This window comes from Chlamydotis macqueenii, chromosome 2 (assembly GCF_036417535.1).
Source record: "Chlamydotis macqueenii isolate bChlMac1 chromosome 2, bChlMac1.mat, whole genome shotgun sequence".
Classification (NCBI taxonomy): domain Eukaryota; kingdom Metazoa; phylum Chordata; class Aves; order Otidiformes; family Otididae; genus Chlamydotis; species Chlamydotis macqueenii.
The window spans coordinates 31,273,653-31,300,332 of NC_141557.1; the positions used below are offsets into that span (position 1 = coordinate 31,273,653).

Genomic DNA, 26,680 nt, shown 5'->3' on the forward strand with positions numbered 1-26,680 from the left:
CATGTAGGCTAGTAGGCCCTTGTAGAATATGGCTCATATCCATTTGCTGGGTATTATCCATAGCATCAGTATGTTTGCTGAATAAAATGATGGTGTTTCAGTAGAGTTACAAAACCAGACTATTAAAAAATGTGATGGCATGGGCAGCAGCTTTTTGTTTATATCAGATACACAGCTCTGGGAAGTGAACTTTGGGTCGAGTAGATAAAGGAGATTCTTGTAACTAATTGGTAGTCCCAAGTAAGACAGTGGTTATAGTCTTGCTAATAATGGTAGATGATGATAAGGAAAAAATACAAAACACAACAACGCTCTGTATGTAAACACTTGAAATGGATTTATTTCTTAAAAAAAATCATTTTTACAGTTGGATCATACAGTATTCTTCTGTACGCTTAAATTAAAAGCCTCCAGCTTTCAAAAATGCTGCCCAGTACAAAAGTGCTAATGTAAAACTGGTGTTTATGTATATAAACCAGCACTATACATCACTAAATACCACCCTAAATAGGTTCTTCACCAGTTTCAATGAGTGGAGAAGAGGTGGAAGATGAGACTTCATAGTATTGAAGGGCTTTCTTCTTCCCCTTACAGTTCAGTCTTCAGGAGTTTCAGTGCTTTCTGCATATTTGAATACACTAGAAATGAAATATTCATATATGTTAATTTTTTTTTTTTTTACAAATTCCTCTGCTGGCAACTACTGTAGGGAAAATGCCATTACTGTTAAAACACTTGTTCACATGCTTATTGCTATATGAATTCTGATGCACTGTCTCTACAGCCTCTTCCAAGCATTTTGTGAACATCATCTGTTTCATTTTCACTGGGGAGAACGTATGTCTATTACTGCAAATGCACGGATGCTCACAGGGCAGAGACGGGAGCTGTGCAGTGGTGAGGCTGGGCCATGGCACACAACCCTTCCCTGCTCCCAGGAGGTTTCCTGACCTGGCCTGGCTGGCCTTGTGTGCAAGAGTTCTCGCAGCTGCTTGCAGCAAACGTTGCTAAATGAGGCAGGTTCCTACTGATGTCTGCTTTCTGGTGAAACAGATGGATGTTTAACGCTCCAGAGCTCTGCAATCGTTCTCTTCACCTCACTGAGTTTAAGGCTAGCATCCTGTTTAATTTTAATCCTGGTTAACCGTCTTTCAGCAAGTACTGATTGCAAGACTTTGTAATGCCTGGTGTCGTTCCTTGTGTGAAAAGCATGAGTGCTTTCAGAGTATTCCAGAATACACTACTTACACAACGCAATGTCAGAGGGCTCATACGCATAGAGACGGTTTGAGTATCTTCCAGTAATATCTGCTCTCACAGTCAGGGAAGGATCTGGGAAAAAAAAAAGAAAAAAGGATGAGAGAAGTTGTTGAGGACAGGATGACAGGATTAACCTTCAAGCAGAAGGAAATAAACTTTCTGTGCTTCTGCTTGCTTCTTCCCCTGACAACCGAGTTAGTTGCACAGTCACTGGCATTTCAGTTCTAAGTGTGGATTTATTAAGAAGGGGTTAATTCTGGTTGATGTCGATCAGCCTTGCACCCTGTGCCACTGCATAGCGCCTCACTCAACTCTATGAGCTGGCGCTGCTTTCTGGCTACAAATGTTATTAGAAAAAAATAAAGGAAGAGATAATATGTCAGTTGCTTTGGTCTGTTGAAAATGTCTTTGTCCTAGATTTATACAGGTATTTGTTAACCATGCATGCGTGCAGTGTGTAAGGCCACGTATCTGTTCTGGAAGAGGGAATACCTGGATGCGTGCACAGTCACTAGTACGTCTCCAAAACACAAATGCTTTGGGGGCGTTTATGCAAGTTGGTGGAGCACAGAATTGAGTACTGAGGTTTGAAAATCAGCCCTTGAAGCCTCCAGGGTCACTGCTGTTCCTGTGATGTCTGAGATTGTGTTACAAACCGAAACCTGGTGGGTTTACAGTATTTCTAGAGATAAACAGATAAGCAAGGCTGAGCCGGTGCCTACCCATTCCAGTGACTGTGGCATCGTGTCATTTCGATGACACGATGGAAAAATTTACATCGTTCCTGGAGGCAACAAGAAAGGAAGGCTCAACCTGTGAAGCTGATGACCCTACCAGGGTTGCTTTGAAATTTGATCCAACAAAACCAACTGGAAATTTTATATTTCTCATAGAATAAATTCATGTTAATAAACCCAAGGATCTGAGATGCACAGTGCAGCTAGGGCTTAAATTGGAGATGAGCTTTGATGCTGGAGGTACTCACCTATGAACATAATCCGAGGGACGTACTGGCCATCAGGTGACAGATTCTTGTCTGTGGTTTCATACTTAAAAAAAAAACAGATAAGGTTCTCAGTCAAGGAGGGTATGTCACATAAATATTTTTTTTTCATCATTGTACTTTGTGTTATGAAATACAGCTGGAATAGTACAGTTGGCAGTTTAAAACATTCAGTGTCTGGGATGCAGTCTTTTAACAGCTGGAGTTGCAAGTTGATAACAACAGTTAATGTTATTATTAAACTTTAAATTCCCTCATATTTTGAGGTTGTGATAGCTACAGATGAAAGAGGGTTGTTGCTAAATCTATTATGCTTCAGCACTAGCCATTTTTCTTAGCCAGGCACAGCTATTAAACTGACTACTTGTAGCTAGAGAAACCATAATTAAAAATAGAACTTTATTGCTTTCTCTTAATGAAATGTAGCTGGGAAACTTACCACAAGGTTCAGGAGAATGAATTTTTCAGCCAATTTCTGTATATCTTTATGTTCAGCGAAGACCTTCTTGAGGGCTAGAGTGGAAACAAATGGGAAAGTTAAAATTATGCCCTAAAATATGTTGTCCTTGAAAAAGAAATTCGAAGTGATAGAATCAAAATGAGAATTCCCAGTGTACAATTACAGCAAATGAAGATTTTAAGTTCATTCCACTGGAAGATGATCAATTTATTTATATTCTGCATTAAAGAGTAATTATAATGGTACAAACTGTCTCTTCTCCCTTCACATAGTGCAGCTTGCTCTCAGATTTGTCTGCTGAAGTTGGAATTTGAGCATTTGAGCCTTCAAACCTCCTATTCTACCACTGCAGTTTCTGGCTTCAGTCCTTAAGGTGCTGACAATACACAATTCCAAAAGTGTGTAGGACTTCAGCCTGAAATGTTGGGAAGGATTTTAACACCTGTACAAAGATCCTTCTGGAGTTATTTGAGCTATGGATGGACACAAAGGTCTCACCGCATGGATTGGCTTGCAGAAAGAAGGGCCCTTGGGTAAATTCAGGAACACTGGGAAAAGAGCAGTCCCAGTTACCAGAAGTCCCAGAGAAGCTCAGTTTCAGCCTGCTTTGATTTAGTCACTGGCCAGATTCAGTCGCAGTCATCAATGATACTGAAAGCCGAATACTTCCTTTCCAATAAATTACTGGTTTTCACTACTCCTGCTCTTGCTTTTGACTGATTGTGATGTGAACCAAAACCGGATTTATTACAGGTCCTGTGCTCATTTCTGTGTCTGTTCCATCTTGTATAATACCATTTTTATCTCTGCACATTAGAAAATACCTATGTGGGACAGCAACTTGAAGAATACTCTGCATGCTGTTAGTATTTCACTCAGCAAGCAGAATGGTGGCTGGTTTTCTTGGTTTTTTTTTTTTTTTTAAGCAGCATTTATCCAGAAACAGAAAACCGGGTGATTTTTTTTTTTTTTTTTTTTTTTTTTTTTTTTCCCTTCCAGTGCAAAGGGTTTACCTTGGCTGTGTGGGCAGTCATCCAAGTGGTGGATGATCATCAGGGGTTTGTTGCTGGAAAAGAAGAGTCCTCGTTAGGGGCTGGGGGGTGGCACTAGGAGGTGCGGAGTGGGGCGCTGTGGAGCGGGGCGTGGGGTGGTACCTGTGCTTGGCGCGGAAGAGGGCTTCCTCGTAGGTCTGTGTCCAGATGAGCTGGTCTCCCCAGCCTGTGGGGCAAGGACAGGCAGTGCGTTACAAGCAGGGCCGGTGGCCAGGGGTTCACATCCTGCCCCTGGCCCGCGTCTGCTGGGAAGGGCTTTAAATCAGGAGCAAAGGGGGAGGAGGTGCTAGGAAATACTAAAAAATGCAGAATGAGTTGCAAGAAAATTAACTTATTAGAACAGCAGAGTAACCAAAATTTTAGCAGATTGCACTTTTTTTTTTTTTAGTTTGTTATCTCTCTTTGTTTTTTTTTTACCTCTGGAGAGTGTCTGAGGCAGTTTTGGTTTAGTGGTAGTCTCCTTTGTCTCCTTGCCCGCATCCTTTGCCAGAGCACTGGAGATGGCGACAAGCAGCAGGAACACGGACATGTAACTCTTCTCCATGACTGCTCCTGCAACAGACGAGCAAAATGGCACATTGTTGTCCTCCCTCCCTGGCCGCCGAGCAAAATGGGACATTGTTGTCCTCCCTCCCTGGCCGCCGCTCGCTTTGAGGCACACAGCAGATAAGGACAGGCAGGTCAAGTCACAGGCATGCAGCGGGGTGAGTCAGGCCTGAAAGGAGCTGCTCCAGGCAGGGGCCTGGGCGTGGGGCGACCTCAAGGAAGGGAGAGGTTTGCTTGGCAAACTGCCGGGAAGGACCCGGCTGCTTTCAACTACCCTATTCATGTTGTTGGGCTCTTGTCCTTTTAAAATGGGCACTTAGGTGTTAGTTTCTCTCTCTTATTTTCACATATATTGAATTTACTCAGTAAAACAACCGAGTTTTGGCAATTCCAAAAGTACTTTCAAGTCCTAATCAGTTCACAGTTACACCTCCATCTCCCAGTCTTACAGCAACCAAGCACTTTAGCAGCCCGGGTGCTGAAAAAATATCTTGTCTTGGCTCTTCCTCCGTTTTGCAGCAGGAGCAATTCAAACGAGAAGTCAAAATGTCAACCTAGGCTTTAAAGTGAGCCATTGGCATAGGCACAGCTTGATGGTGTTATTGAAACTTCCAGTCTTATCTTTCCCCTCAAAAGTATCTAATCCTTCCAACCAGTAGAATCTATAATAAAAAGAGTGGGCAGGGGTTGCTGTGTGGAACAGTGAGAACTGAAATGCAGTTTGCTGGTTTAAGCAACATGAAACAGAGGGCTTTTCCTGAGCTGGACTCTGGGGCATAGAAATGGAGAGGATGGGAAGCTCCTCAGCATTTCAGCTGGGATGCTGCTTTGAAGGGGTAAAACACACTAACATGACCCTATGTTTTCTCATTAAATATTCTCCTAGAAACTAGAACACCAATGTAGTGGGTACAGTAAGAAAATCTAAAATATTCCAAAAGCAGTATAGAAAATTTAAAAGATTAATGCAAAAATTACAACAGGCTGACATTTTAAAAAATTTGGACAACAAAAAGGAAAGTCCAGGGAAAGAAAAGCATTTTTCTAGGTATGAACTGCAGGAGGAGATACTAACCAAGTTTTTCGGTAATACAGTGCTCTTTCCTACTAGGATGTCCACAGACCTCAGACATCCAAAGAGTCACTGTTTCAAGGGCATGAAATACGACTTTTGCAGCAGGCTGCCTTTCTGCCTTAGGAAAAAATCTCCTTGGCAAGGAAGAAAACTCAGTGGATTTTCAGGGTCGCCTCAAGGGTTGTTTTGGCTAAAGCTGTATAGTGGAAATAACACTTCTTTAAAAAAAAAAAAGTTATGAAGGTATGGGACAGCCAGGAAATCAAAGACCAGGCAGATTTTAAGCTCATAGAGAAAGCAGAAAGCAAATATAGAGGAACATTAAATCGGCTCTTTAAAACTTTGCCTCTGGAAGCCTGTATGCACTTTTGCTAAGTTTTCTCCCACAAAAAGCCAACATTTCTCTACACATTTTTTTTCTTCATAGCAAGCTGTGCCGAACTGTGCCTACGTTGCTGCAGTACTTTCTTCCCATTGACCGGCGGCCCCGGCCCTGGGTAGCCCAGGCTCCCAGCTCCCCCAGGTACTTTCTAAAGCCGTAAGCGTGCAGTGCCTTACCTTGCTTACTCTCCCAGACACCTGCCAGGGTGTGAAGGTGTTCCTGGTTACAATGCCTACGCTGCCGTTCCTACTGCCTATTTATGCACCTTCACACATCCCAACCCCACCCACAAACTTTGCATTTGAATACTACTTCGAAAGAGCTAAACTTTCCAGTTTTTTTCCCCTCCAAAACATTCAGGATTAAGTTTGTAATTAAATAACATTACAGTGTCCTGGCAGACACTGCATCTGAGGCTCGGAGATGTTTCTATAGACTTTTGTGACATTTTTTGAAAGGCGATTTTAAAATGTTGGCAAAGATCCAAGTCCAGGTAAGCTTAAGTCAAGACTCCTGATTTGCCTGAAGAGTGATTTGTCTTTTTTTGATTGGCTGGAAAATTGATGCAGGTTGCTGTTCCTTTAGTCCTCTGAAAAAAGTTAAATTGATGACTCAGAACTTTAGATGTTAATTAGATCATTAACTATGCACATTATATAGATCTGTACACATGCACACAGGAAAATTGGAACAAAACCGAAAAGAAAGTTTGTAAAGATCTCCACAAAAATGTATTTGGAAGCTGTAACAATAAACTGTGTTCGTAAGTGTATTTCAAATTCCATGTTTTACTATTTGTGTGGACATTTATTTTTAATCACAACATGAAAATCAACCATTTTATGTTTCAGGCACACATATAATACAGTACAACACTTAGGGAAAAGAGACCTTTTTGGGTGGCTGGAAGGCCACCCCTACCTTGGCACTGACTGCAGATGGTCCTTCCTCTGAGGTCAAGGCAGTTCTGTCCTCAGCAATGTATGTTGAAACTAAAGTATGTTCTTCTTGGTGCATGCCTCATATATTTCCGTGAGATTAAAATCACATGTTCATGGTCAGTGAACACTTAGCATTACTCAGCTGGATAGATGAAATCCGTCAGATATGGATTTTCCTGTTTGAAAACTCACAGTGCTCTCTGATGGTTGCTAACAGAACCCATTTTTAATGAATGTGCTTAAGAGAATGTAGTGCTATGGGTCACAGTGGGTTTTTTTTTTTTTTTTTTAATGTTCTGTTAATAGTAATTACGAAAACAGGGTGCAGAAGCAAGACGGTGAACTCAAGCAAAAAAAAACCAAACAAATGCTGGTCATGACAAATGCACAGTAATGCTGAGCTTTGCTTAGATACTTGACTTATTACAAGGGTGAAACCAAAGCTCCCAGGGAGGCCAATCATTTTAACTTCTGTTTCTGTATATTTCATAATAAATGTATGTTTTCCTGATAAAGAAATGAAATGAGAGAGACCGCATATGAATCTCTGCTCCTCCTCCAGCACTTCTCCCTGAAGATTCAGAGATATGTTTTGTTAGCTCCTGCATGGTGTATCCAAATAACATCCACTCAGATTTTCTTCTAAGACGTATACCAAAATAAGTTTCCAAGATCGGTATTTGGACTTGAACAATCAGGTTGCATCCTTAATCCACTTCAGCGTAGATGTAGGAGTCAAATATTACATACCCAGTTCTGAAACCTTGGTCTCAGCTCAGAAAATTCGTAATTGTAATTTAACACACTTTTGCTGACTGTCTTCTCAGGTCACACCTTGTAGCATTTGGTAGTTTTAAAGCCTGTAACATAAGTTCTAGTTGCTCTCTGGTTATGTGGAGAGATAATGAGCAGGTAGGCTCCCACTCACACACTTTTAAAAAAAAAATTGGGTTTTCTCTAAAAATGAATTCTCAAAACTAAGCTCCCACCCGTTCTTTGGCTCCTGCCTTAGATGTGTTACCATTTCATTTACACCTTTGCTTTCTCCTGTTTTCAGATGACTGACCTTAGCCTGTTTTCACATACCTTTGTGCTGCTCTGTAAGAATTGTTTCCTATAGGAAACTCAATAATTCACATATATCTGCTCACAGGGACTTCTCTGTCAGCTCAAACCCAGTGATCTCAACGGAGGTGGTTGAACATGTCTCTCAGCCATCCTTGTGCCTTGTTGATGATGAGAGAGGAGAGCGCAGCCTTTCCCACAGCTCCCTGCTTGGGTCCTGAAACCATACCCAGCCACTAAGTTAGCCTCTGGCTGTTTATCAGGGGCTACTTTCTCAGCTTCAGTGACTAAATCCTGCAGGAATTGCCCCAGGAGAGCTTGGAACAAAGTAGGACTGTTCCAGAAGGTTTTTCCTCTTTTGCTATGAAGATCTGGTAGAAGATCTATTTAACACCTTTGCAAAACTAGTAATTGGATTTTTTTCCTTTGATTGTCATTTCTCTTGTCTGAAGGTACCTTTGTTCATTTTGTTACACAGAAATCAGCACAGTTTTGGTGTGATACCTAAGTTATAGAATTCCCAGAAGCGCGGTGAATTCAGCCATTTCTTCTAATTTCATAACAAACATGTGCTTCCAAGTCTTGTGATCTGCTGCTCAGTATAAATAGCAAAACTTTACACTGGGGGAATCAAAGTAATGAATGAAACGTGTAGTCAATCCCATGCTAGAAACGCTCTGCGTTAAAGCCAGAGACAGCCATACCTGGGAGTCAGCGAGTTTCCGAGGCTGTTAAAGCAGTGGTGTGTTGTAAGACACAGTGGCTGAAAGCAGAATACTTTCCTGTGAGTACTGGTTAAACTTCTTTTGTCAATGCCTTACTTGCATCAACTGAATGCTAGTTTTTTACCACCTGAAAGCTACTCGGATGAAATTTGCCCAGTAATTTTGCTGGAAAACCTTTCACCCCAAAATTTAGGAGCTGAGGCACCTCTGACACCTATGGCACATGCAGGTTCCATTCGCTTTCCCCCTCCCCTGAAATAATTTAAATCCTTATCTTGAAGATTATAGTTAGGTGCTCTCTAGATTGGGATATGGCATGATGATTGAAGTTCCCAGTCACTCATGTCAAGACCATTTCTTTTTGTATCAATAGTCGTTTATGCTGGAGAAGGAACCAGACCCCAGGTACGCCACTTCCCAGCTCAGTAGTTGGTCTGTTAGGCAAGAAAGTGATTTTTCTCCCATTGACTCAGGAAGCTTTTACCAATACATGTAAATTGAGATCACTACTAAAAGTGAGACTAGGAGGGACTTGTTATAAGTGAACCAGACATTCTTCTGCAAGTTGAAAGACCATGGTTCAACCATTCTTCTGCCTGCTTTATTTCCAGTACAATCTGCATTTCAACACGGATTGGAAAGTCAAAAATTCAGCAGATTTCTACTGTTGAACACTTAAAGCTGGTAACTGGAGTTCAGGTAAATACCTGCTACGAATCTGAAGGATGATGATTTCCCAAAATGTGTCAGCCTAACACTTTCTCCTTTTCTGTTGAATGAATTACTCTATTAACTTGCAGTACTTACAGTTTACTGGTGATATTTTCCCAACTGGATAGCAGAAGAGGTGGTTGGGATTTAAAATATTGCATTCTTATAAGTATCTGACCCTTTGAGCACTGCTTTCCAAACAAAAGACCAAACTATCAGGATTTTGATGTTTCTGAAGGCATTTGTTTCTACTTGCATGTGCACGTTTATAATATAAATCACCACCACTTGATATAAATTGAAAGGCTGGCATGAAAAGCATGGAGCATCCTTGACATAACTTTAGATGTAGGTGGGGATTTACCATGTGACTGATTTTTACATTATACTGGTTTGAGCTGTGAAGTACTGGGATGTCCGGAAGGCGTTGCTGAATGATGTGTTTTAAAATCAGTAAGACATTTAAACACTCAAAATAAGTATACCTACTCTTGTATTATTTAATGCCCTTTTCCACCACAGTAAGGAAACTATCATGATCTGTTACAACAAGGAGTCTCGAAGTTTTCAGTATATGTGGGACTTACTTGCTCAGCTTGTATTGAGTAAGAGAAAGCCTGATCCTGACAACTCTTAGATTTAACTTTTAAATGCTTTGTTCAGTCCCACAGGGAGGCAGTGAATGGGTGAAGAGGGTTTCTTTGATGAGAGGGGTTGGGAAGGTGGGGGTGTACTACAGCCTGCAGAGAAGACTGTTTATCTAGTCTTCTTAACTGGGCAAGTTGGTTATGATTGGCAAGGCTTCATACCTGAAATTCTTATACTTAAAATTAACTAAATGCATTTTAATTAATTGAAATAACTAACTGTGTCTAAAACCAGAAATTTTGCTATGCTCGTGAATTAAAGCCAGCTCCTTCACTATCTGAGTGACTGACACTCAGTTTTCAGTATTGCTCAAAATCTGCAGGCAATTTCCTATTTTTTCTATACTGTAACCAATGAGGACGATGGGAAGACCTCTATGTTTTGGACAGCTTAGTTTTGTGTTTGATATGACATGGAGAATTTTTAATTAACCTCTTTCTGTTAATCTAACCTGCCTGCCCTGGTCCTTGGATGATGAGCTCTGCTACGGGCAAGTAGCTGAGCCACAATGTCCATAATGCAGTGAGCACCCCAGAGCTGCCACCTTAATGTGATCTTTCTGTGTGAGTTCTTGTATTCATTGTTCTTATTTCAAATTTATGTTTGGTTATCTGTATGCCAGACCCTCTCAATTTTCCTAATGCTTTACCTCAAATGTCAGAATACTTTGGCTTCCAGTGAGTATCAGTGACATGATGCAAGCTCTAACTCCCAGAACTGGTTCCTAAATAGTAAGGGACAGGATTCTCTTTATTCTCTATTCTTACTAACTTAGCTGAAGGTTTACAAAAATAAAGGATTCCACCCTGGTTCCATCACAGTACCCTTTCTGGTGCTTCTACTTAGTCTGAAATGGCTGAGGGTCTTTGCTTGGACAATTCTGGCTGCATTGTCAAGGTTAAATTTGGGATTTAGCAGTCTCATTTTCTGAGTCAAATTTCCCAGATCCTGAATATAGTCTGGTCTTTTATCTGGGCCTCAGCACAAAGTTGTAAAACTGACTCTCCAGATTTAGATCAGTGATAAACTCCTCTATGTTTTCACATTCTTCTTCTTCTTTTTTTTTTTTTTTAGGGGAAGCAGGGGGAGGATTTTCTTTCTCTCTTCTTTTTTTTTTTTTTTTTTTCCTCAGAGTGCAGTACTCTAAATTTCTGTCTAATTTCACAACTGACCTCCTCTAGTAAAATTCAAGAAATTGACTGGGGTTGGCTGTTGAAGAGGAGGCTAAGGGACTACCTAATAACAGCCTGCAACTCCTTGAACAGGAACTACAAAGATGAAGGATCCAAACTATTCCATCAATTTGAGGACCATGAGCTGTGACTTGGGAGGTTCATAGTCGACACCAAGAAAATAATCTTAGTGAGGAGGATGGTGCAGCAGTGGCACAGATTGCCCATAGAGGTGGAGGGACAACTCAGCTGTCAGGTTTTCAGGAGCTGGTTCAACAAATATTGAATCTTAATGTCATTATTCAGTGATCATGCTGGAGGATGGGATTGGAAAGAGTACCTTCATCCTGTGTCTGACCTTCATCTGTTTAACAGTTTATAACATAAGCTTTGAAATGACACAGCAGTCTGTTCCAGCCGGTTCATGCTATGAGGTCATTCGTAATGCAGGTCACTGAATGTGCTTCTGAAGACTTCTCCCTACAATTCTTGCCTGCAAATATTGACATGATACAGTTTCTTTTGTTACACAGTACCTTACTGACGTATTATAGACCACTGTTTTGTCTTCCCATTGAATAAAGCCACTGTACATGAATGTACATAGAATGCCTCAAACTTGACATTTTCCTCAGTTTTTTTACTTTTAGGTTGCCTATATTCTATCCTGTGCTGACACTCTGGCTTCTAAAATAATCTTGTATTTGCCAATATAACAGAAACATTAGGGATATATATATGTTTAAAAGATGTTAACAAAGGTCGCCTTTACAAATCCCTGTAGAGCTACAAGTGCCAAAATAGTCCTAGAACAAAATTCGTTGTCTTTTTGCATTCCCTGATTGTGTGAGTTTAAAGTTTTGCTGAATTGTCAAAGTTTCTCCTGCTTAAGCCCCACTTTCTGCAAAAATAGCCCATCTCACAAAGATGAGAGTCTTTCCCTCTATTTCTTTGAAGAATAACGTTTTACTGCTGATAATCTCTTAGCACACTTTACCAGTACACTACCCCGAGTTTCTTGTTGAAGAGTGTGTTTGTGCAGAAAGCTGGCACAGGAGCAGGATCAGTGGTGGTGGCTTCTCAAAGATCATCGATCACGAAGGAACTGAGCTGTATTCTTCGTCAGGGAACATATCACAATGCAGTGACCTTGGATGAGAGAAGAGACATCTCCAGTAACAACCCCACAGAAAAACTGGTCTAAGTGAGAGGAGAGTGAGAGGAACTGAAAATTAACTGAACTGCCAGGCTCAAGGAACCGTGACTGGCAACACATGAGCTGGAGGCCAGTCACTAGTGGTGTACCCCAGGGGTCAATACAGGGACCAGTATTATTTAACATCTTCGTTAATGAATGGGAAGAGTGCACCCTCAACATTTCTGCAGGTGATACAAAGCTGGCAGGAGTGGTTGATGGACCAGATGGTTGTAATACCATGCAGAGGGACCCTGACAGGTTGGAGACAGCAATTTCATGAAGTTCAACAAAGGGTGATGCAAAGTTCTGCACCTGCAGAGGCATCAGAACATGCTGGGGTTTAACCAGCTGGAAAGCAACTTTGCAGAAAATGACCTAGGATTCTTGGTGGACAGCAAGTTGGACACAGCCCACCAGGGCTGCATTGGGCAAAGCATCACCAGCAGGACAAAGAAGGTGAGGCCACATCTGGAGTGCTGGATCAAGTTCTGAGCTCCCCAGTACAGGAGAGTCATGACATACTGAAGCAAGTCCAGCAAAGGACTTTAAAGGTGGTGAAGGGATGAAGCATCTGCCATTCAAAGAGAGACTGAGAGAGCTGGAACTGTTCAGCCTGGAGAAGAGATGGCTCAGGGGAATCCCATCAGTGTGTATAAGTAGCTGATGAGAGGGAAGTAAAGAAGACAGAGCCAGACTCTTCTCTGTGACGTCAAGCGAAAGGAAGAGAGGCAATGGGCCCAAACTGAAATTCAGGACGTTCCATGTAAATGGAAGATTAAACATTTTTTTTGTAATGTGAGGATGATTGAAGACTGGAACAGGCTGCTCAGAAAAGTTGCGGAATCTTCATCCTTAGACATATTCAAAACCCAACCCAACTCTGCTGGAGATGACCCTGCTTTGAAAAGAAGTCTGGGACTAGACAATCTCCAGAGATGCATTTCAAATACAACAGTTCTATTATTTTGTGGTTCTACATACATAGCATATCAAAAGAATGGATAAATAGTACACAGGTGAACTTATAATTGAACTTAGACATATCCCACTCTCAGCTACAGCTGACCGGTTGCCGCATAAAAGATAAATTAATGGAAAGAGGCCATATTGTGGTGACAGGTTAGGATATTATTGCTGGAATAGCAATGAATGGTTATTAACTTTTACCATGAGATGCTCATGTTTCACGACCGTGTGGGTCGTACCCTATACAAACACAGTTGTAATATCCCTATCAGAACAGTTAGCTGGCCATTTAAGCCAACTAGAGTGACTTAAGGCAACGTGTACTTAAAGTCTTGTTTAAACGGTATGGCCTGGAAATGGTAAGCACACTCCCGCAGGTGGTGACACTGAATAAGCAGTATCAGTCACAGGGAGCTGATAGGAGGATGGGTGTTCCCACTCTCCTGCTGGCCCAGTTCCAGCCAGTGACGTGACGATAATGTAGCTCTATCTTGGCGTTCAAATGCACAATTCTCCTTTAAAACTACTTTTTTTTTTTTTATTTTGTAACTGACTTAAGCAATGCTACTCCAAATCTTGTGAAATAGTTTATAATGGTCCAAGGGCTGAGATACATTTCAGCTATGCTTAGCATAGATGCTCAGAAGCTGGGACAGAGCAGCCAGCTCTTATTTTCCCTCCCTCCCCATGGGGTCATTCCAGCAGCTGGGAACAGCTGAAATATAGAAGCGAGCTTAGGCAACGTGATCTTTTTGCATCCAGCTGTTCCCTGTATCCAGCTCTATCACTTGGAGAGTCCCTGGGAGGAAGGGATTTCCCACATAATCAAGTGGCAGGTGGCCCAATCTCTGTATGCTGATAAAATTGAGTGGAAAAGCTGGAAATGGGAGTGTGGTCTGAAACTAGAGCGCTTAAAACTTCATGAGGAGTCACAGAAGATGTGTAAAAATGCACATACTGTGGTTGCTATGTCGACAGTCTGTTAGGAGCAATTTGTGCTTTTAACATGTCTGAAAGGAAAGGATGAAATAAGGTGTCATTTCTTGTTTTCTTGTTGAAAGACCTGTAGCTATCCTACCCTATCAGTTTTCAGAGTTGGATGTGCTGAGTTATTACAGATGCCGGCAGGCTGGGGCTTTGGCTCCTCTACTCCTATTTCATGTCGTGCAACTGCTGGGGCTGAGAGCTGCCTGCAACCAGCAGCCTGCTGCGTTCTGCAGGTATTCCTGGGCAGAAGTAACCTGGGGACAGTTGGTAGCACCCATCGGCTTTCCGGCATGGAGATGGGGGGATATAAATCATTAGCGTAGTAGGAATGGGGAAATGTCCATCTATGCTTGATCTTTGCTTAGTTAGCGTGAAACTTTGGTGTATTGGCTAGCAGTGCTGAGATTCAAGTTGCTACATCAATGCACAGTGCTGCTCCTTCCACTGAGTGTAAGTTTTAAATGTCAAATATCTTACTAAAAAGCTAAGCAAATGGAAGATAATGAACAGCAGTCAGGTAGTTGATATCACTTACCTGGAGAGAAGCAAATAATCTATGCTACTCTCTTTAGTAATGTTCATCTATGTGGGTGCCACATGCCAACAGACTGTAGGCTTGGGAGACTATAAGTATTACTATTATTTTAATTACAAGTTTATATGATAGATTTTACTTTCACCTGTCTCAAGTTGATCAAATAATAACCTGTAAACAGCTGCTAGGCTCCACCATACTTTCCATTTGAAAATCCTGAAAGGAATAGGTAGAGATGTCACCTAAAAGCTAAAAATGACTTGCAGGCTTAGAGGAGCTTGATGTGGACACTTGGATGTTGCAAGTGTCATGTTTGTGTACGTGGGAAGCTGTGCTCTGTGGTTAGGAGCCATGACATCTGGCACGGTCTGCTATAAAATCTTTCTCTTCTCTCCTCTTTCAGAAGAAAATGTGTCTATGAGACCGTGGGTCCAACTAAGGATGCCTTCATTGTTGTTTTATTAAAAGTGTTTGTTATACTCAGGTTTCTTCTTTCTGCTGACCAATAAGGTTGTTGTACGTGTATTTCCCTGCAAACTTCCTGACTGATGTGTGCAATGTATCAGCATCAGGCTTGCTTGACTTTGTCTCTCCTGTAGGTGTTATGCACTTTCTCCTCCTCCTGCCTTGGCTCAGCCCAAAAAATAAATAACATTCTTATACCTGGTTAAGTAAAGTAGAGTCATCATAAAAGCCTGAGAATTGATGCAGGCAGTAGCAAGCTGCATCTTGAACCAGGAGACCATCCTTTTGGTGACTGACACTGCTATGTCAATGAAACTTAAGCACGAGTGCACCATAATAATAGGAATTTTCCAGCTGTCTCTCTGAGCCAGTCAGATTGGTTTTGAAAGTACTTTTTGTTAAGACTTTTGTTAAGTACAGGAAGTATAGGAATATAAAACGCCTAACACAAGTACCTCTACCTTTTAACTATTTCACTTGCAGGCTGCAAGAATTTCTGGGAGCTGCCACGTTGTTTGAGTCTCTCTGTGTGAGCTGGGACTGCTGAGCCCGTGCTGTGAAAATGTGCTGTACCACGTAGGTTGTGAGGTGCTCTGGTGAAGTCGATGGGTCCATTTGCTGTGTGTGCATTTGGCCAGCGGAGCTAGCGTCTGAATTGCTCACAGGCTTTTTAGATCTTTCTGATTCAGGAAATCAAGAATAAAAAAAAGAGTTTAATTTAATAAGTATTTTCCAGATAACTGACATATGCTTTGGAAGACTACAACTATGTAAAATGCTTGTGTTAAAAGATTAGATGTTCATTTAAGGGAAGAAGTGTTAAATTCACAAAAGTGTGGGGAAAAGGAAACTGGTTCTTTGTGTTTACAGATCATTTAAATTGAGAGGAGAAGTATTCCAGGAGTATTATTGTTACTGCATGATCCAGGTTTTCTTCCTGGTCACTAATGCTCATGGTAAAGCAGAATAACTCCTTTTGCTCTGTATCACCATCAGGTGAATCTATTAGCAAGGACCCCTCTAGAAAGTCGCAGAGTTTTACCTTCATGAGAGCACAGTATATCGTCATGTTTTTTTTCCTGTTGACTGTTTGGCAAGCAGACAAACCTTCTGTGAGTCCATTCATGGATCTGGTCTGTACTAAGCAGAGAGGCTTAAGCTTCCAACTGCTCTACACAGCTCTCTTAAATCTATCTTAACGCAGTTTCTAAAAATTCTTAGGTTAAAGCCAAGCTCCATTCTTGACTTCATGTCAAAAGACCATTTTTGTAAAGGCATACTACTGTGATGGTCCGTTAGGGAACTTGAGCCTGAAAACATCTCCATTTTTACAGGTCAGCCCCTGTCAAGTGAATCTCAAACTGAACACCTCTTGCTTTTTCTGAGTGCATCAGCTGGTGTAATAAAATAATTCACCTCTCCTTACACACTGGTTTATATAGAAATCTTGCTTGATAAAATGCTTTGGTTGGAAGTGGAAGATACATCATGTTCGGAACTGAATCGTGTAAAACCTTCTAGGCAGTGGCATGAAAACGCTGCTCTCTAATTTTCTTTGTTTCACTGAATTCTGCTGGGTGAGCGAGTCTCGCCCAGGTCGACTTGCAGAGCTGGCGAGCAGGAATCTCCCATAGCAGCAGCCCTGGGTGTTGGCTATCTGCTGTATGGTACCATAGCAATTTGGGAGTGGTTTTGTTTAATTAGTAATCAAAATGCTCTACTTGCTGCCTTTAGTTTTATTAGGGAAGGAAAGGAGGAGAAAGAGAGAGCGCACCTGTGGCTTATTGCAGTAATGGGGGTTAAATGTTATGGCAGAGAAAGGGCACAGACTTTTTTCTGCATGTGAAGGAGGATATCCTTTTCCTTTCTTTTCGTGTGTTTTATGCAGGACGGTATTGCATTCTGAACATACTGGACAGGGCATCCTAACGCAGGAATGCTGTTCTCCATCAGCAAATCTGAGACGGCTAAAAGTTAATGCTGGGTTTCTTGTACTGGTTAAACAATAGCTTGCAGCTAAATCATGCAAAGAATGTTACTGCAGTTGTACTGAAAAAATTGAATTGGATATAAAATTAAATGCAATTAAAAGCTCCACCCTGCAATTTGGGGTTTTTGTTATATCATTCTTCTCCAGTTCATGCAAAGTCAGTGTTAAAAGTATTAATAAAAGACCCAGCAACACTTCTTTCAGCATTAGCTGCAGGTGCCAGCATTGATATTTTGTAAGATAAATGCATATTTGGAGGCTGTAATAGTGGCACTAGTTCTTTGTTTTAGTGAAGATACCCCCCACTCCACGGCCTATTTATAGATTCTGCACCATGTACATCTTCAAAATAACAGTGGAGTAAGATTCATGGCATTTTCATTCATTCATTTTTCATTTAATTCAAACTTGTGCAGAGGGATCAAAACTATGACTTACTTAGGCAATCTTTTTGAAAGGGCAAATTGGAGATCCAGAGTTATTTGCTGTCTACCAAATACCTTTAAGATATTACTAATAAGAAAAAAATCCCAACAAAGCTTCCCAGTACTTACTTCACAGTGTAGAGTTACAGCCTGAAGCATTACATCTTTACAGTGGCATCACTTAAGTGTTTCGGGAAATGCTAGTGTTTTTGTGCCTAATAATTGAATGCCTGATAAAAGAACAGGATTTCTGTTGTGTTAAATTGTATTTTTTTTTTAATGTGTTTAGGATTGAAAAGTAAGACTTTTTCAAAATTTCTCATGCAAAGAAGTAAAAATTCTTTAGAAAAAGTAATTAGTTTGATGATGATGCACGTATGTGTGATTATGACTCTTGGTTTCCACATAGTGTGGCAAGGCAACTTCATTGTTACCTGCCTCGAATTTTTTTAATTAATTTCTTTTTCAGCTTTCCCTATTATGGAGATGTCAAGATTGAATAATCTTAGAAACACATTCCCTGTGGCACAGAATGTGGAAATAGAAATCACACATGCGATGGAAGGAGCAGGCACCCTGAACTGGACGTGCTGGCAAGAGTGTCCTGGAACTACTTTCCTCTTAATTCCTGCTTTTAGCTCACTTGCAAAGCTAATTGGATATAGTTTCTCCATGTAAGCTGTAGCTTAGTGTGTATTTCTACTTGGTTTAATGACTAATCTTCCAATCTATAGATGTTTAATCAGGAGGTGACCTAGGTTAGATAGTAAGTCTGCTGTAAATGTTGTTCTACTTGCAGCGTGTTTCACTAAGCGATAGCAAATCTGTTCAGAATTCCTGCCATGCCAGTTCCTTTCAGAACGCTGTTACTGAAGGAGAGAATATGTGTCAGACTGTGAATGGCTGCCTCCCTGTTCCCTACTGCCTTGATGTGTTCAAGAACAGTTTCAGGGATCCAATATACCCTTGCTATATTTATCCAGGAAGGTTTCTCCTTCTCAAGCTGCTGCTACTTTAAGTTTCAAAGCACTTCCTTTGGCATTAAGCAACTATTTATATGTTGATTAGATTTAAATAATTTGTCCTAAATCTCAGACCTGTCTTTGTTTGCTTTCATTCCTATTCATTTCCTGTTTCTAATAAATATAAATCTCCATGTATCATTAAAATCTGCTCTACAAATTTCTAGTTAGTGTGTCTGTTTGTCAAATCTGCATTTTTTTTTAACATCTGTGTATGACTATACACATGCCAACTCCAGAAAGGACTTGGGGGTCTTGCTTGAAGGAGTGATACAGTAGGCCTCTTTTTCAGTTAATATTTGGGAGCAGGAAACAAGCTTTTTTCATGGCCATTTCAAACATTTGATATCCATTAAGACCACTGCTTGCTGTTGCAAAATTGGAGACCCTCATGGGCTATTCTGCTTGTTCTGTGAAGAGTGACGTCGAGGCTATCCATCTGGGGATCTTTTCATCATGGTCAACAGTCAATATTTAATGTGAACAAAGCTGCCACAGTGATGCTACCTTGGAGAAGAAATGCCTGCTCCCGTATGGGTGAAGCTATTCCAAACCAATAAGCTATACCAGCGAAGGGTGACTGTCTAGTTGAACAAATCTACCCATTGACGAAGGATGTGCTGTCTTTGGCAGGTGATGAGGCCTCAGCGTCACAGTGCTTGGTGTGATGTCCCTGGTGCAGTTGGTGCAAAGTGAAGTTGCTGCCACTCCTGTGAGGCCGAGAAGTGCTTCAGTACTGGCTCTGATTGTATTCCTGCCCAGAAATGAGAGAGCAAACAGCTGCGCTAAGCTGCTGCACTGGGGGAAATGTAGGGAGGTTTTTCACATGGTAACATGTTCAACCAAGCCCCTAAATATACCCACGTAGGGAAAGAGCTGTCTTCTTGACCTTAGCTATTAGTTTCTTTCTTGCCTGATTATTGCAGATTAATATGCTGCCTTTTTCCTCCCCTGTAATATTCTGGGCTTGATGGAGCATAGGAAATAGCATATCCTGTCAAGTACAATGGCAGGGAATGGTTCTTGAATGCTTCATCAGTCTTGTTGTATTGTTTGCCTACTGTTTTTGTGCTTAAATGCTCAGTAAGACCTTTGATCCCTAAGCTGGTCATTGCTGAGGGTTAGGCCCTGCCGTGCATTCAGTGAAGTTATCGTACCTGTGGAAGAGAATTAAGGGACACAGGCTGTTTTGTGCAAAGCAACCTGGGAGAGTAGATGTGTTCTGGAAATTCAGCTTCTGTGTCTGTTGCCTCAACTGTGCCTCCGCAGCAGGAGCAGCATCGCTGCGCAGGCTGGCTGCTGCAGCAGAGCTCACAGCTTGGCCTGGCTGTGTTTGCCTGCCTGGGCGGATGCTCGCAGGCATCCGCAGCGAAAGCGGATAGGAGCTCTGGCTGGTTTGCCTGTTGTGCGTAGGATCCTTGATGAAGCACAGGAGTCGTCATACAGTGAAAAGGGAAGAAAGAAACCTGCCCTGCGCTTTCTGTGCCAAAAAGGGGAGGGTGTGACTGTCACTGACAGCCCTTTCTGGCTGTTTCCTGGCTGGATACAGCTCTGCGCTGGAGTAGGAAGCGAATAATCAGGGCTGTGGTGCACTCGCTTATGGTGTGAACTTCCTGCGGCACAGGAAAGGATGCTGTTATCTCCCACAAAGCCTCCCAAAACCCTGTAGGAACAATTGCAGCCGCTCTTGCCATGAGCAACCCTGGGTGACTGCTCAGCAGAGTCCACAGTGAATAGCTGCCTTGTGAAGGGCTTAGCTCTCTTGTGTGCTCACTGGTGTTTCAGAAAGGAGGATCTCAAGGTAAATGAAGATAAATAGGACCAGTAATATAATAAAGCAGATAATAACAAACAAATGTTGAGCAACGGTGAAAACTCTATGCAGGGACCATAAGTTTGCTTTCACATGCTCATTTCTGGGTTATTTTATTTGTTCAGCTAACTTTAGAATACAGAAAAAGAAAAAGTGCTGTTTTAGTGAAACTCCCTCCACATCATACCTATAATTTTACCTAAAAAAAGGGTGTTATTTATAGCATTGTTTTTTTATTGTGAAAATCCCTTTGTTTTAAGACTAGTACTTAGATTATCTGTCCTGCTTACGAAATAATATTCTAGTCACTTTTGAGAGAAATCAGCTGGAGAAGTATTTCCTTATTTGCACACCTCAGTGTAGCACTTACTTTGCTTGCCACTCTTACCTTCTTTGATTCATTTACCAGCTCAACTAATCCAAGTGGCCTTTCTTTGTTCATGCCTGTAATTCCCTTTCTTGGGAAGGACCAAGACGTAGGCACAGCCTGCCCACATGAGGAAGCTGCACGATCCGGTGATATGAGAGAGTTCAACACATAATCACCGTTAATGAGAAGGCCAAATTCCCAAGCTCCTTCCCAGGCAAGCCTGTGCTGGAAAATGGCTGCTTAAAATAACTCAGACCAGCATCTTTGATGGAAAGATTTTATTTTTTTCACTTCACAGGTGCAGACTGACAGGTAGGACCCTCCTTCTCCCTGGCAGCCACTGACAGCTGACTCCTGCTTCTCTCCGAGAGAATGACAGCCTCAGGGTTTTAGTTACTGTCTTGATTCTAGTTCCAGTTTAGGAAGATATAATTTAAGCTAGACAGGGTAATTTCCTAGTGAATAGCTTATCCATTGTTCCTCTGCTGTCTTCCACATTCAGTCTTACCTTTGACATTGCTTTATTTCTTGTTTTTCCTCTTAAATCAAGGGAGAATGCAAATTTTCTGCCATCAGACAAGGTAACAGTGACCGGGAGGACTGAGATTCATATGCTTTCTTTCAAAACACGTTAACAAATATATCACTCTTATGTTCCTTAGTATCCAATATCTTGCAGTAAATTAACTAAAATAATGGTTTAGTCATATGGGTTACAAAATACTTTATCACGCTCATCTATAATAGTCTCTCTTGCTGTCTTACCCAAAGAATAAGTTGAAATACAAAGATGAATTTTAGGTCCATGTGGAATATGTGATTTTGTTAAAATGAAAAACACAGCTGTAGAAAAAGAATACATTTTTCAAGTTTGACTACTGTGTAGTGTGGCTGCATTTGTATCAATTACTCATAGAAGTTATACAAGTTACCACTTATTTACATTAATTTGCACCTGGAATTAAAAAAGAAACCTGTACTTCAATTGACGATCTATTCTTGCCTAGCATTATGACTTCAGCTATGTAAGCTGTCCTTTTCTATTAGACAAGCTAATCTCTAGCTGCTGTAGTATTCTGGTTGCACAAAGCCTGGCTTATATAGGAGATAAGTTTGAAAATTTTCTGTACTCATTACACAGTAATCACCTTGGTAAGTACATGGATGAGAGATATATTTTGTTCCCCTAAGAGGTGCACAAAGTAGTGATTAAAGCTAACATGTACCAGGAGGATGCAGCCTTTCTATATCAAGCTTTTTATAAGAAGAGATTGTAACCACATTTACCTACAGAAACACGCTTACAATATGTTTGATGTTTCATGTACAATTAGTTTATATCCTTCTTATAGGCAATAAAATTAGTAATTAAAAATACAACCACCCATTACAGGAGCAACAACCTGTTACAAGTTGTCCTGGTTCTGGCAAGGACAGAGTTAATTTTCACCTGAGCTGGGAGAGCAACTGGAGCTGGTGGCACCTGTGTCTGGGGGACACAGCTGGGATAGGTTACTAATTAGCCAGCAGCTGGGATAGTTTACCCAAATTGGACAAAAGGCTGTTCCAACCCATATGAAGTCATGCTCAGTGCATCAGTGAGGAGGGTGCTGAGGGGAGTCTCCTGCTATATGGGAGGGAGCTGGGCATCAGGATCTGTTGTGAGCTATTGTACTGTAAATGACATACTTCAGTATTTTCTGTTATTGGGATTTGTTTGTTTGTTTTCCATCTCTGTTTTGTTTTCTTCTGTTATTCTCTTAAAACTTTTTCTCTTTTTATCTCAACCCATGTGTTTTGCCTTCTTTTCTTTACCAGTTCTCCTCCCTGTCCCACTGGAGGATGGGGGGAGGGAGTGAGAGACAGTGTAGCTTGGTCTTGAGCAGGGCTAAACTACAACACAAGTGTATTCTTAAATTGTCTTGTACTACTTGATGTGTAGGTAAGTCATGTAGAGTGATAGGTCCTCATATGCTTGTGTGCACTCAGCTTCAGGTACAAACAGGGACTTCTAATTCAGGCACTTCATACTAGTGCTTATTCTGATTCTAGAGTAGACTCAGAATAGTTTGGGTTGGAAGGAACCTTTAAAGGTCATCTAGTCCAACCGCCCTGCAAGGAGCAGGGACATCTCCAACCAGATCAGGTTGCTCAGAGCCCCATCCAACCTGGCCTTGAATGTTTCCAGGGCTAGGGTATCCACCACCTCTCTGGACAACCTGTTCCAGTGTTCCACCATTGAGGGGACTATTTAATTGTTGGAAAGATTTCATGTCTAAATAGTTTCTGCTGAGAACAGTTAACAACAATCCTAAAGAGCAATGAACTTTTTAGTTCTCTCACTCTGCTACCCCCTGTGTCAGCATGGAAAGCAATCTACACTTCTACAAGTGAAAAACCCTTAGAAGTATATTTTTTAATTCCAGGTTTCGTAAGAGAATTTTGCCAATACATTCAGAATTTATCCATACAAATACATAAGTTTTATTTTTCCCTGCAGTGTTTTAAATCATTGTAATTATTTTTTTTATGGAAGATTTTGCTTGGTTTTCAGCTTTACTGTTTCAGAATGTGGTTATCAGCCTGACATATTTTTGGCAAGTTGCCACTATAGTCACTATGTAGTCTGAATGCTTCTGTGATTTATCACCATACTGCCACAAATGTATTGAGTCTACAAGATTGAAATATACATATCGAATAATGCCAAGGTATTTACGGGCAATACTTGCTATTGTCAGACTTGGAGCCACAGTTTCTTCTTTAAATTAATTTTAACTTTACCTGGAGACACGGTAGCTACCGTAAGACCCCTAGCACTGTAGCGAAGACTGGGGAATTATCAGCTTACCACAAGTATTTCTGGAATTTACTCCTTCTCAAAGACATTGTTACTTCTGGGTTTGTTTATGGCTCAGTAGAGCATGTTATGAAACTGTATAGCACTGGGGGATTTTTCTTTAGCTTTCTCGGTGAGTCACCCTTTCTCCAGAAGGACACGTAGCCCTTGCTTTGTTTCAGTGCAGGAAGGAAAGGCTTTATGCTTTAAGGTTTATGCATCAGTTACAAAATTGTGGATGCTCTCTTTCATTTATCTTAGCACAATGCCTTTTCCTCCTTAATTTCAAGAATCCAAACAACCAATAGAACATATTTCACAGTCAGAAAGAGGCAGTGCTAATGAGTGTTATTTTCATTCATATCAGCTGGATAAATGCACCTTCAGTTCCTTGCCCTGTCACATGCTTTTTGTGTGATTTTTAACCTGCCTATGTTTTAGTTCCTTCTGTATAAAAATATGGAAAGTTAAACACCCTTAGCTCCTGCAACTATCTTCAGGGTAAATAACCAAAGGATCTGCCAGTATCTTGAATGCTAATCCCATATTTTAGTCAACCTTCAGGCAGCACGCCTGCCTGTAGATAACAGTATTGCCTAATGCTTGAGCTGTCTGGTCCTTTGTGCTCCAGAGATGCCCTATAGCTGTGCCTGGGGCTGTACAAGTTCAGCTACCATCTGTGCAGTCAGCACATTTGGTCAGGAAAGGCAGCCTCGAGGTACCCCTACTTGTCATACTCAGTAATGTTCATATAGTGGATACCACGTAAACACTTAAGATAAGTTCACAATTGCACTTTTTCCTTCTAGAACTATCATATGAAATAATATTTATTCATTTAAAAATCTCTGTGAGACATCAACAAAGTTGTTTCTTGGCTTTTATAAGCAAAAAACAAACAAACCCCAAAGTTTTCTTTCTCTTTAAAAGAGTTGTTCCACATTGTGTATCTTCAGTATGAGAATGGAGAACAATCCATAACACATTTTCACTGGAGTGTGGCTCCCTGTGCATTAATTTGCTTGGTTAGTAAACAAGAAAAGGCATTTCTCCAAGGAAGCAAAGATTGAGTTTCCAGGCCCAAGGTAACTGCTGCTTTGAATCTTTGTGTTCTCTTCTGGGAACTCATTATGGGATTTAGGAATTTTTGTCTTTTTCTTTTGTCAAGGCTGAGAGTATACAAATTAATTGAGAACTAAAGCCACTGAGGCCATGAGGAAGTACTTCAGTTAGAGTGAGAATGCTCCTCAGTGGGCATGTATATATGAAAATATTTGATGACAGTAACATACATTGAATATGGAGTTGTTTTCCAAGTGAAGCAGTGGAGGTCTGGGAGATGCTGACCCTTGTTCCACTCTGGCAGTGCTCCAATACGAATGCTGAAGAGCTGTGTAAAATCAAAGCCCCACCTGCTTATAGTCTTGAAACAAAAAAATACCTTAGCAGATCAAGACTCCTTTTTCTCTCCATCCTGTACAGTGCACCTCAGGCTGCTTCTCTGGGCAGTCACTGTCCTCTTCTCTTTCTGTGAATGTAAGCAATGAAGCTGGTGGTTTGTATCTGTCTGTGAACTCAGCTCTCCTCATCTGGCTGAGTGCGAAAAAGCAGGGTGGGTTCCTGTGTGCCAGCCTTTCACAAACAATCCATCACCTGGGGACGTGCAGCCAGGATATGCAAAGTGGTAACAAGTGATCCTCAGGGTGCACAGAAAGGTAACAGATGACACAGCAGATCTTTTTGAAGTATTTTTAGGCTCTTTCCTGAAGCAACAGCCAAGTCTAAGCACCAAAAAAAAACCAACCAAAAACCTGAGGACTGTTGTCTCATGAGTGTTATAACCTTGAAAAATAGTTGCATATGGTACCTTTTCTCTTTTTCACAGGTCACACTTAGACATGTACAAGGCGTGTCTTGGTGAACATCTACTTAAAAACAGCTGGAGCTGGAATTATGGAGAAATTTTGAAATGCAGTGCTTGACAGGGGAGTGCGAACTAAAGGATGACTCTGCTGTATCTGGGTTCTTTCTTATTATGCAAAGGTTGAATCATAGAAAGGTTTGGGTTGGAAGGGACCTTTAAAGGTCATGTAGTCCAACCCCCCTGCAAGGAGCAGGGACATCTCCAACCAGATCAGGTTCCTCAGAGCCCCATCCAACCTGGCCTTGAATGTTTCCAGGGATGGGGCATCAACCACCTCTCTGGGCAACCTGTTCCAGTGTTCCACCATCCTCACTGTAAAAAGATAGGGGAAGCTGTTCTTTTTGTGTGACTTCTCAGCAAACAGCTGATACCTCTTAAAACAGTCTGCTGAAATAGATCCACTTTTAGTGACTAATGGGTCAGTTACTTTACAATAGCAACATAAGATGGTAAGTGAAGAATAGCATGAGCACCTCAAACACCAAGGAAAAGGTATGAATATATAGATTGCAAATTCAGGTTATTTTCTGGTAGAAGAATAAGTGTTCCTCCCCTTCTGATCCGTGTTTTTGGACTTTTTATTTGCCATAGAGTGTCTTTTTTTTCCACCTAACTCATACTGTGCATCTGTGCATCCATTTGAACAAAGAAGAAACAAAAGGCAGCAGACCAGTGACTTGGCCAATCCTGTAAAGGACACCTCAGCATTTGGAAATTTCTCTGCGTCAGCCTTTACAAGAACACGTGTAGCACATGCAACAATCCAAAGTATATCAGCCTTATTCTGCAAGATCAAGTTACTTTTGTATTTTAAGTGCTGATGTGTCCCACAGTCTCTCACCTTCATGATACACAAAGGTATGGTGGCTTTTCGTTTGTTCTGGTCAAGCGCAAATATTTGCACACAGGAAAATGCTTTAGCTCTGCAGACCAATACATCAGCCATCTGCCTAGAAAAGCCAACGCCTTTCTGCGCTGAGACGGATACGTAGGGGAGGATCCTGTTCTGTCAGTTCTCAGATTCCTGTGCCTCACCTCACTGACGTTAAGTCCACGTTTGTTTGACTGCTCTCGGTCTGATTACAACAGATAAGTCCAGACAGTAA

General features: G+C 41.3%; 1 protein-coding gene across 1 annotated transcript; it reads right to left on the reverse strand.

Annotated features, from left to right (window-relative positions):
• Positions 1 to 354: 354 nt before the first annotated feature.
• On the reverse strand, positions 355 to 5,988 carry AGR2 (anterior gradient 2, protein disulphide isomerase family member). The gene is made up of 8 exons (XM_010116826.2): positions 5,955 to 5,988; positions 4,193 to 4,327; positions 3,878 to 3,941; positions 3,737 to 3,789; positions 2,703 to 2,776; positions 2,246 to 2,309; positions 1,249 to 1,332; positions 355 to 638 (listed from the first exon to the last, which is right to left on the reverse strand). The coding sequence occupies exons 2-8, from the start codon at positions 4,317 to 4,319 to the stop codon at positions 589 to 591; spliced, it is 516 nt and encodes a 171-aa protein (XP_010115128.1). The 5' UTR covers positions 4,320 to 4,327; positions 5,955 to 5,988; the 3' UTR covers positions 355 to 588.
• Positions 5,989 to 26,680: the final 20,692 nt, after the last annotated feature.

What these genes read in the sequence shown, in the direction of transcription:
- AGR2 (XM_010116826.2), bottom strand. Translation starts at nt 4,319, where the DNA reads ATGGAGAAGAGTTACATGTCCGTGTTCCTGCTGCTTGTCGCCATCTCC. An exon ending in GCCTCAGACACTCTCCAGAG is followed by an intron (nt 3,942 to 4,192) that starts GTAAAAAAAAAA and finishes CTTGCCCCACAG; the next exon opens with GCTGGGGAGACCAGCTCATC. An exon ending in CCCTCGGATTATGTTCATAG is followed by an intron (nt 1,333 to 2,245) that starts GTGAGTACCTCC and finishes TTTTTTTCCCAG; the next exon opens with ATCCTTCCCTGACTGTGAGA.